The 12,072-nt window shown below is 39.2% G+C and overlaps 1 protein-coding gene across 6 annotated transcripts in view; it reads right to left on the minus strand.

Annotated features, from left to right (window-relative positions):
• Positions 1-12,072, minus strand: part of ankfn1 (ankyrin repeat and fibronectin type III domain containing 1) — a 118,640-nt gene that overhangs the window by 23,283 nt on the left and 83,285 nt on the right. For 4 of the 6 annotated variants that reach the window (XM_022233608.2, XM_022233610.2, XM_022233605.2 and 1 more), the window contains 3 exons: positions 6,174-6,295; positions 4,127-4,263; positions 198-287 (listed from right to left, as the gene is read on the minus strand). In XM_022233608.2, the coding sequence (XP_022089300.2) occupies positions 198-287; positions 4,127-4,263; positions 6,174-6,295 (349 nt within the window). Of the gene's footprint in view, positions 1-197; positions 288-1,003; positions 4,093-4,126; positions 4,264-6,173; positions 6,296-12,072 lie in introns of those variants that run through there. The other 2 variants (XM_022233607.2, XM_087138636.1) reach the window with 2 other exon arrangements.

Genomic DNA, 12,072 nt, shown 5'->3' on the forward strand with positions numbered 1-12,072 from the left:
AAGTGGTGATTATAGTCATTTTTATGAGATGTGGAATGAATGAAAGTACACGTACATGTAAGTATATGGAAATGCGTGTTATGTCAAGTGCATGTACGGTAAAATAAAACAGTGCAAAAATGTAATGTGTTAGCAATGAAGTCTCACTACAAACAGGCTGTTCTATAATAAGAGGGAGGATGCACAAGTGATCTTACACAGCCTTTATGATTGTGTCACCATCGCCCTCAGGCATTAGAATGGGCCACAGCCAGTGGTCCAAACTAATAGGGTCGTCCTCACTGTTACTGTATGTAAACAGAAAGTTAAAAACAAAAAATAACAGAGTGCAGACACAACAAAAAGAAAAGCAATTAAAAATGAAAGAAATCATCCATGTATGGAAACATGCACAATTTCAAATGCTGCTACTGTAAGTTACTTCTGGCAACAATATCAACTCACAAGAAAGTGTGTCGTGTGACTCAAGAAAGATAAGGTTCTTTGTTAAACAAACTCAGCAAACTGAGGAAATGCAAAGCAACATGTTTCTTTTCATAATTAGTTTTCAAGACAGTAAAGATAAAAATCTGCGATATAATCCATTACCAAATCTAAATCAATCTTTGAAATCTGTTTAATTTGGGGGTTATGGTAGATTGTTAACAAAAGACAAAAAACAAAAACAAATAATCAAATAACCAAAAATAGCTTACTAATGAAAACATGAATACTGTGGCATAAATTTTCCTGTTCTCAATATAAAAGTTTAGTATAAAGACAAGATCTATTCTGACTCTAACATTTTCCTCTTATAATTAGTTTTTCGCAACCTTAATAACCTAGCCTAGTCAGGCATCCTGTCATGATACATGGTATTATCCAGATGTCATAATATCATGATACAAAGCAGTGCCAACAGTCAAAAAGAGCACCAAGTTGAAATAGTTATACTAATGTTGAAGTTCCTAACTTAATGCTATAAAAATTGATCATTGCAATGTAAAATAATGTGTTTACTTACAAATCTTCAAACTTTGCCAAATGTGACAGTTAAGCTTCCACAACCAAGACTCAAACCAGCTTGAACCAGCATATGAGCCAGGCAAGCCACAAGGTAAATAAGACAGCTTGTTTAGTAGTTGTTAACTTTAAGCACACAGTTCTTGCACAAACACAAACAGCCAACAATATATGACACAGCATGTTCACAGGAAGCCTGCGAACGCTCAGATAAAATACCTCTCAAAAACCCTCTGGTGGTCCTGGCTACAAGTGTACAGTACTGTGGGTCAGGACAAAAGCAAGGGCCTGAATGGGTGCTAATGGGGTGCATGATTCTTTGACAGCCCTATGAAAGGGTGACAGGTTTGGGGCAAATTAGGGGGGAACTTTCTTTCACAGAATGATCGTTCTTGCCAAAGGGACCCGGGCAACATGAAGCCAAACAGTCCCATCCGCAGGCTTTTCTAATCAGATAATCTTAAGGACTAGCTGTAGTTGATTCATCCATATGTACATGTACATAAGTGGTTTTTTAGGCATACATGTCTCAATTTAGACAGCACTGACACTAGTTTGCCTGGTGCCTGAGGTCATTTCATTTACATTACCTCTGGAGACCACAAAATATAAAATACAACAGCTCCTCCACCAACATAAGGCAAGACAGACAAGACTCCTAGCAAATCTTTAGTTTTTAGATCAATGAAAATAACAATGTCATCATAAAAAATGCTGATGTTAGTATTTGACGTTCAACCTTCACAACTTCTGCAACTTATTCCACAAGCTCAGCCCTTTAATTACAGTATGTTAAAACACAAACAAGTTTTTTCTCCTGTTCCAATAAACTCAGCTTTTACATAAGATTTTTTTCCTTCACAAGGTCCCGGGTATCTCATGAATGCTTGGCGTAACAAAGATTTGTTTTACTAGTGTGGAAAAACTCTGCACCATTATTTTAAAATTCCTTATTGCTTCATACATTGCCCCTTGAAAACCAGGTTACCTGATATTACTAAGGGAATAAATATGTGCTTGACCAATGTGCATTTAAACCCAACTCTGGAGAATGGACGCAACTAATGCCCAGCCGCAGGTGAGGGCATTATCAGCATTCATTCTCCTGAGCAAGGTCTTAAATGTTAGTTTAAGGCTGGCCAAGCACATATTTATTCCCATTCATACCTTTTTATTCAGAGAGTCAAAAGAAGTCAACATATGATGGATTACCAACAATATTGTTTTAAAATTTTACTTTTATTTTCCCGAACACCCCCGTTCCTGTTGAAAGTTGTCCGACAGAATCTCCTTGTATATGGACTTAGTGCGCGTGGGGCGTTCTGTGTGTTGCGTCGCACACAGACTCATGTCCAATAGGGATGGAGAAAACTGTTTTGTATCCAGCTACCAGCATGTTTTACGCAGCAGGCATAATCACTTCTCATCGGGCATTATCAAATGTTAATACACGGTCAAGTTGCACGTTGTTGAATAGGGAGACTGTCTGAGGTATTTAGGAATGGTAAGTAAGAGGCCTGTAAAGATAATTACCCATGTCACATACATGCACTGTTCTTCATAATAAATCTACAGGGATTTAGTTCTTTGGTTTTTCACACATCCATTTTCATATCCCATCAACTGTTGAATAACGTGAAAGAGAGGACTTTTGTCACATTGTTCAAATTGTATTTTAAAGTAGAAAGAAACTGGGTGTACATATTGTGTACACTGTGCCATAAATTACTAACCCAAAAAGTATAAACTAAAATTAAAATAATATTCCAGACGGCATTCCCCTGACAATGGAAATAGTATCCTGTCCAAAACATGGAGTCCACTGGTTTTTGCTGAACCCAACTCACTCACAAAAAGATACAACCTCAAACCATCATCTTATATGTTCACAATGAAAATGTGACCTTTTTCACCACTCCTAATATGTTAATTCCCTGTTTCATAATCACTTATATCCTAATTCATGAACACTCCTGGAATGAAACACCCAAATAACAAAAGCGGTTTTGACCTCAATGATCTACTTTGAAATGAATGCTGCTACACCTAGTGCATGGGCTTACAAAAACTTGTACTGACATTGCTCCTATGTGTGTACACACAGTTTGACAATGAACGGGCCACTTGGTTGAATCATCCATGTCCAATGACAAGCTTGAGCACACTGCGCTGGCAGAAGCTGTCGTCAGATTGTAAATTCAGTATCATGTCCAATGACTGGAGGTAGTCCCTGTAATTATTTTATATATCATTGCTCTACTGGAGAGGAACTACACCAACCCTGATCTAATGATAAGCATGTTCATTTGATTCTCCAAAGACTTTATCAAAGAGTAAGAAATGTGATGTGCAAGACCTTCAGGAATCTACAACGTACTGGGAAAACAAGCAGACTGCAATACTGGAAGAAATTGTGGGCATTCTTAAATGTAAGCCTATGCATTTCAGCTTTGGGCCACTGATTTCTGTGACATTCTGAGGTTGTTCTGCTTATTTCAGCAAGCTGGACTGAACTACTCACCCACATCTGTTTGTCTTAACTTACATTACCTACGTGTACATGCAAATTTTGTACAAACCCAGTAAGCTCAGGATTCTTTCATTGTGGGTTGTGAAATCACGTACATGAATTACCCTTGATAACAAGTCACAGTCACAGCCAGAGTTAGAATAAATCTTGGTACCACATTCAGAGATGAGATATGTGGGTATGCCTTCACCGGGTAAAGGGGACATTTTCTTTTGCCTTTTTTAGGCAAATTAGGAACCACTTGTGGGCACATTTCTCTGTGCCCATAACATTTTCAGTCCCCCCAAAAAAAGGTGAAATGTCATGTGTTTGTCCCCACAACTACGAAACTAGAACATGTGTACATGTGGCTGGTTAGTAAGTAAACTCTCTGTAGTGTGTACATACTTCTTTAGAGTTGTTTTCTTCACAGAGTCATGCGAACCAATGTAAATTCAAGGCTACGACCAGTTGATGGAAGAATCATCTTTACATGGCAAATCTACCAGACAGCCATGTTGGAGGCCACTTACAACAAATCCATACAAAATGTTAAAATACTGAACAAGCGGGGGCAATCCCTCTTGATGTGATCAGCCCGAATTCATTGCTTACCTGTCCACGCTGATGGAGCGCTGTCTGCAGGGAGGCTTGTCACCTTTATTCTCCCTCCTATCTCCCTTCTGGCTAAGCCGGCGAGCCAGCTTGACCAGCCCACTGCCCCCATTGCTCTTGCCGGACTTTTCATCATCCTGTCCAAAAAAATGGAAATCAAGAGGCGATATTCATTAAACCCCAGCACTGATGCTTGTCTTTTTTCATCAGTTATCTGTGAATTGCAACATTCATCACAGGCAGAAAAAAAAATAATTAAGGGTGGGATGGTGAGGTGATCATATTAACAACTTCAGTGACAAAGCAAGAGGGATGTTTTCTTGAGACCTTTGAACCACAGCTTTTTCACAAAATGTTCATCACCAGTTGAAAGTTTAAGCTAGAAAGCTGGCACAAGAAGAGGATTTCATCTTTTCATATCAGGTACATGTACATCCTTGATCAAAATAAAAGAGAACATTTAATATTTCAATTTGATTCACTGAATTTTTAGCCACATTGATTAGTTCTTTTGCTAATTTCTATGAAATAAATTTTGCTTGAGAAACAACTTAATACAACTTAATAAATGTACATATCAAACACTTTAAATAAAAGTGCTGCTCCCTCCAAAGTGGGTTGTTATAGACATGAAACAGTTATGTGCATGTACTATAGCACATTATGTTTGTTCATGTTGAATTCGTAATGTCTGTAAGTTTCTCTTCCGACAGATTATCTCTAATGGCAACAGCTCTTTATGGTATTTCAACTGTAATGTAGCACGTTACACTCTTGAAAATGGCCCATTCCAAAGCCAAGAATCAAACAGCACAATTTTAGCACCTATAGCACCTGCATCGCAACCGCTAAAACATGCTAAGAAATCATGAATTATGAAAAATTCTATACAAAACAGGTAAAAAGGGCAAACTTTGCTATGAGGCCAAGAACTCCATCATCTGTTTTAAAAAGTGGGTTATTCCAAACCTTGAGGGAATATTCACAGGCGATGTGAGCAGCCTTATATGCAGGTGTTATTCCATAGCCAGGGAGATGCACGAGTAACACCCTGTACACCACCCTTAGCTGGGAACAGCACATACGTACGTGCCACTTTGGCCATCGGTCGGATGCAGGCCAACCAATCCAATAAACAGTGTCAAGAGTACCATCTGCATCCCGTAGGCTTGTGGAGCAGGATGCACCACACTCTAAATGGTTCACCTGATACCCAGACCCATCTTTTGTACTAGCCGACTGATTTATCTTTGTTTTTAAGACCCCGTGCCATCCAGTGGTACGGGCAATAAGACACAGGCTACAGGAGTTAGACAGATGAAGGATTCATGTCCCCTATAAAGAAACACATGCGGAGCAGGTGGATCAAAGTCTTCATTTATGAACCAGTTACTCCTGTCTAAGGCACATCTATCAAAGTGTTGCTTCATAATTTTTATCCAAGAATGTCCCAATAACTCTCCCTAATAGCTGATCAAAAGTAACATTTTGTACTCATCCAAAATATGATGTTTTGAACAGATCTCGCAATGAGTATGAAGCAGACCTGGGCTGCACAGAGGACTGAGACTATTCACTAAACCAAGCTGGGCTTGTTTCCATCTTCAGACTTCAACGACACAAAGATGCCTTAATTGGAAATTTTCACATTAATGTGGCCATGATAGATGAAGCCAGAGACAGCCCTCTTCTCATTTGGTCTGAACATTCAAACCTCAATGGTTTTGGATGGTGAGATATGAAACCAAAGCTGGAAACATAAATAAGCTCCGCCAGAAGCCTGCGGCTGTGTCTATGAATGTAGCATACATATATGTGGCTATGGCTTTATTTTTTACCGACAAAGCACCACTCAGACTATCCGTAGCCACGGGGGAAAAATTAATTATTTCATATATACTGAAGCAAAGACACGGCACTCTCCGAAATGTCAAGACAATATGCTCATCGTCATCGCTGACTCCAAATTAGAGATCTTTTATAACAGACCTATACTCTTTTTTCTCAAATGTGGGGTGGAAGAATTTCATTGTATACATACACTTACATTGAACTTTGGTGATACTGCATAGTAAGGTTGTGACGTAGCACGGGCAAAGGGTGTATCATCAATGGAGGGAGAGGGTGGAGGATTCCTAGCTTCATCATCTTCCAATCTCCAGGCAGCTCCTGGAGAAAAATGGAATCAATTCACAGACAAATTAGTGTGGGAAAGAAAAATGAACAAGACAAGTGCCGACTGACAATGACTGTACTAACAATGATTTGTAATAGAGGACAACATGCATATGCATGAGAGGGGTCATGTATCACAGAAAAAAAATAGGTGTCTGAAATAAAAGGCCTGTATGCATATGCCAGACGCTGCATATATTTTGGCCTTTAAAAGGCACTGTGCCATTTCAAAACTTAAAGAGGGTGACACTGTACTGGCTCAGATATTTTCTGTTGATTACTGTGTTGATTAGCTCAAATACAATGTACTTGGTAAGGGGATGTCAAATTACATTTAATGTACCTGTACTTGTTAGCCAGTCCAAATAGACCTGCATAATAATAGACTCCTGAGGAAATTGATATTTTGAATGTATTCCAATCACCCATGGAAATTAATCCTCTCTGAGCACGGTAGCAGACTGAGGAAACTTACTGACATTTACTTCATAAAAGTTCTAATCCGGTCAATGTTAAGTGTCATTATATGCACATGTACATGTACTGTGCATCAAGAGTTAATTCTAGCATGTAGACTTTTCTCACATGTTATCACTCATACAGGTGTATGAATATACATTTTTGCAAACCCACACTTTCCAATACCTACACTCTAAGGAAATTGTCCACGTATGGAAAACTAAAAGCTTGTACCTGAACAGTAATGGGCTACATGTAGTTCAGTATTTCAAAAAGCCAAGGTCTGAGCTGATAGGACAGACTATCACACACAGGCGTAGCTGTTCCTGAATAGCCTCGTACTGAGCATGCGTCGTTATAACTGGCTTTTTATAATGATCCATACGACATATTCCAACGAAACACAACAACTAAACAACACTGGGTAACTTGTTAAGTGTTAATTGTTCCTATGTTGATTTAAAAAACATCCATGATGAGACTGAAAAAGGAAAACTGCTGAACATATCTGTGCCATTAGAAAGTGTTTTAAAGCAAGATTGACCATGCATGCAGACAGGATAGTTTCACTGCAGAACTCACTTGGTGCCACAACTAAGATGAAACAACTTCATACGGACAGCAACTCTGAATATATCTAAATAGAAATGTGCTTCGAGGCATCCACATGTGAAATGCATACATGTAGGTGAACATGAACAGAGGACATGTGACACTATTATTTTTAATGGAGGGCTCTATCTAAAGTCTGCACCACCGCCTGCATGTCCCCAGCCAATCACACAACTTCCACATGTACTTCACATAAGCTATGGTAGATCTGCTAAAAATTATTACCAAGAACCACTACCACCTGCAATCAGGTGAACAGGTGCTGGCAGTCACTTTAGTACTCTTAAGAGTAAGGTTCCTGTGTGCCCTGTGTCTCTGAGTCCTCTGTGGGCTTTCACAAGTGAACCCACTAGTGAACTGTACACCTGGTCCTCTAGTGCCACACAGGTATCGCAGGTCCCAGCATAGTCACAGAAAAGAGATGGTCTCCATCTGGCAAGATTTGTGTGAGAGTGATTTACGGTTCACATGGCAATGTGATGGCAGCAGTAATGAATCTGAATGTTTTTTATCAACATGCTACCTTTCATGAGCCTGCTGTTTAACAAGTGATGCAGCATGAGTTACCCATACATGTACACGGAAGTCAAAATAGACAAGTGCAGCATATAAACAATGCAAAAAGGTTAACCATTAACTCAGAGATAGGTGTATGCTAACACAAAACATTATACCACAAAATGAGGATGCAAGTTATGGAAGATTACTGCAACCCGAAGTTATAGAAATGTGGATTGTACAGTGCAAATATGAGAGAACAAGCCTTATTTCTACTTGAAGGGCAGAAACTGGTTCAGTCCTCAGCAACAATTAGCAAACATGCTCATTGGAATGCAAGAATCACAATACTTGTTGATGTTGTAAACAGTTTTTTATATTCAAGGCTTACTTACAATCTGGGTAGCAGACTTAAGGTTTGGACTTGACCTTATCGTATTATTCAATTCACGTAAACTTCACACTCCATCACATCAACTCACCTACACACCGGTCAATAACCAGGTCTTCAACAAGATAATAAGCCTCCATCAATTCTTTAACAGACCCAGACCAATCCCCATATATACATGTAATGTAAGTCAAACTCAACACTTTTCATACAGATGGTCTTTTTGTAGGTGGGGGAGGACAAACACTGTAAACACCTGTCTTTCTGTTAGCCCTAGTTTCACCACATCTGTCTGTTTTTAGGCCTGGATCACAGCAATAAATGTCAAACCTCTCCAAATCTGCACCTCCGCTGCTCATCCTCTTTGCACATCTAAATACCAACTTCCCATCTCCTCTTGACTTGCACCTACTTGACTTTCACAATGGCTTTAGTTTCTCATCCTTGCCTCATTCACTCAGCTTCAAACCTATTTCTGATTGCAGTGCCATCGATTTTAAACGCCTCAATAGCTGAATAGCTAACATCCTCCACCATAAAAACAGGCACCTACTGAGCTATGACTAAGGCATTTTATATAGTATTTACATGAATTGGGGTATCTCTCACCCTCCATACTCATGCCACTATTGATACAACCATTTTTTCAGAGAATCAGTAAATCTATCAAACAGTAAGCGTTTCTCCATTTTGTTCATTTCAAAAATAAATTCTTGAAGGTCCTCAAAAATAGCTTCTATTCAAAAGATTCTTCCCTAAATATCATTAACTGTGACTGAACCTACTCTTTCCCACCGAATGGTGGACTGCAGCTTGCCTGTTCCACAAGTGTGAGCAATGCAACAGCTCTGGTGAACTTGTGCATTTAAAAGGCGACACATTTCATTATACTCAAGTACCCCTCATCAGCCTTATGCCTAACGCACAAACTTCAAAACAGAGTAATCACATCAAGAGGATCAGTGCACAAGACAATATATCATCCTCCCACATCATCTTAGTTCATCTTGAAAGGCTGGCAAAATGCATGCATGCTTCTTCTCTGGCATAAACATATGGAAAACCATCCAGGCATACGCAAAAGACAAGCTGACAAGGCAAGCAGAGTGTGAGGTGGTTTTGGTTTTCCTTTGGGGGGGGACCACACAAAATGACCAAAACAGGACAGAACAAATGTGTCACTTCTACAAGCAAAACACTGTTATGCAAAGAGAAACCTTATGAATTAAAAACAGATCTGCAGGCTAATTTTCAACTTATCAATCCTCAGCATCTTGAGCTGTAGCAAAGAATCATGCAACTGACCTTTCTAAGTACATGATGGCCAGTAGGCAAAGCACAAACAGTATGTAATCTATAAGCCCAGGTCATACTTTAGCAAGAAACTTGTGACATTTACTACACTCACACTGACCCTTTTATAAACTAACCCCCCCCCAAAATTCAACAGCCAAAAATTGGTCATTCATCCAACATCTTAAAGCCAAGGCTTTTCATAAAAATTAAAGGCTCCGATGAATCACTCATAAGAACTTAACTTAAATATCCCCTTATAACAGATCTTCTCTTCATTGTTGTGCCACCCTTAATGAAGCCACAAAATGCCTAATAACACACGTGTGGGACCAAGCCTTGTATGCTCCATCAAATTTGGTAATATTCCACTTTCTCCTGTCTCGTTAATACGCAACTGTCACTGACAATATTTATATTCTACCTGCACGATAAACACCCCCACCACATGAGAAACTTGGAAAACCCAGGCATCTCTAATTTACAGCGAACACAGATGAAGAAAAGAGCTCCTATATTTAGGTCGAGAGCTCTCAGACAAATGACTGTTTGGGAAGGGATTGGACTGGAGGCATTCGGTAATGTCCAAACATTTCCAAGTGGAGTTGCAGCCTGAGTGAGTTGTAAACAACACGAAGGAACTACTCTGACTTGACCTTTCTGGTGAAAGATGAGCTTTACTATAACACCAACCACTGGGTCATTAATGCAGTTCAAATTGTCTTGCACAGCAGCGGTGGTAAATACAACCGTCACAGATAATTAAGAGGCGACAGCCCTGATGTGATTCCAAAATGTGTTTACAACCTGAACAAACCTAAGACCACTTGATCTTTTACTTCATCTACCGGTATTACAAGGCATGTCAAAAACTGTGTTCCTGCATTTTGTAAAATTCCAATCCAAAATGTATCAGTTTTATGACTTTTTGGCTTTAGTTTTCTTTTTTTTTTTCCCTACTTTTTCTTCCTCTTTCTTGGCCTGAATTCTTTGAGTGCCCATCTGTGGCATTTAAGTGGACTTTTAATTAACAATAAATTGGGGTTGGGTTATTTGCCATTTGAACCAAATGTAGTAAAAAATACATCATCGACGCACAGCCAGCCAGCAGGTTTCTGACAGTCACTAAAAAGCATGTTAAAAGCTGAAATATATGCACCCTCACGAGGCTTCAATTTGGTAATGCTGGGTAGTAACTAACGGAATACCGTGGCATTTACAGAGAACAGAAATCAATCGTAAGGACTACTTCTGCTGATGTCAACAAAGCAAACAACAGATTAGGAAGCGCTGCTTTAAATTATACAGGAGGGAAAAATAAATATTTATGACACACTTACGAGAGATATAGATCGGCCCGAGTACTTCTCACCAAAATTAAGAAATTCAACGGAGAAATTACAATGTTCCTGGAGGCTGGCCTAAAGAGCAGCATGTATGTACATGTAGGCCACATACAGTAGATGTGGACTCTAAATAATTTGAGTAAATCGCATGTCATGAAAAAATTTTACAGGATGTATTCACAAGCTTTGTGGCTTGTTGATAAGAGAACCTGTTTTTCTTTTTAAAAAAAAAGGAGAGGTTCTATATAAAGGATAATGCATATGGGAGTAATAACTCGATGTCAAGAGTCCCTGGCCAAGCGAATATGGTTTTTCCACGAGTTGATGGCAAAGTACCATTTCTGAGCAGTGTAACATTATACAATTTCATTAACAAAATCCAGTGCTGCCATTCACGTGGGCAAGTAGGGGTTAGCCTTTTAAGATATTGGGAATCACTCCAGTGGAATAAAAACTAGTGGTGAAGGCTGGCATCACTCATCAGTAATTGCGCATATTCCATATCTTGAGTTATGCACTCTGGACTCTGCCAACTTGCCCCAGAATTACTGTCAGGCTGACTACCAAATGCATCTAAAGCACATGCACATACATGTACAAGTGCATATACACGTACATGTATCTTTCAACCCCACCATTTTTTGATATGGCAAGACAACTCATCTCTTGCCAGGATAAGAATGGAACAACATATACCCGTACATCGCATGAAACTCTCAAGTACATTTAACTCACAAACTGCAGTAAACTGGGCCTCATTTCACCAAATTGCTACATGTAAGCACATGATTCTACAATTACAGAGACTCTCCATATTTCATGGAGACTGTAAGCAGTAAGTACAACAAAAGGCATGCTTACCTCAAAGGGAAAAATTGCTTAACTTAGTGACATACATGTAAATATGGAAAGCTCTATGTGGGCCCAAGTGTAAGCACAACCACAACAAGCAACACCATGAAAAAGTGCTTTAAAGGTTGGCAAATTTTCTGCTGTGGGAAGCACAACTTTTCTACTAAAACTGTTAGGCTGCTCTGTGAAATTGGGCCCCTGGTTAGAAGGATGTTTCATTTTCCGGAGTATCAAATCTGCCATCAAATGTGCCCCTCATACATTGTAGCTTGATAAGTGTTTTGTTGGATGGATAATGTATGCAACAAACTGAGTATAAT

Source organism: Acanthaster planci, linkage group LG07 (assembly GCF_054643075.1).
Source record: "Acanthaster planci isolate LZ-2023a linkage group LG07, COTS_SCS, whole genome shotgun sequence".
NCBI classification, from domain to species: Eukaryota; Metazoa; Echinodermata; class Asteroidea; order Valvatida; family Acanthasteridae; genus Acanthaster; species Acanthaster planci.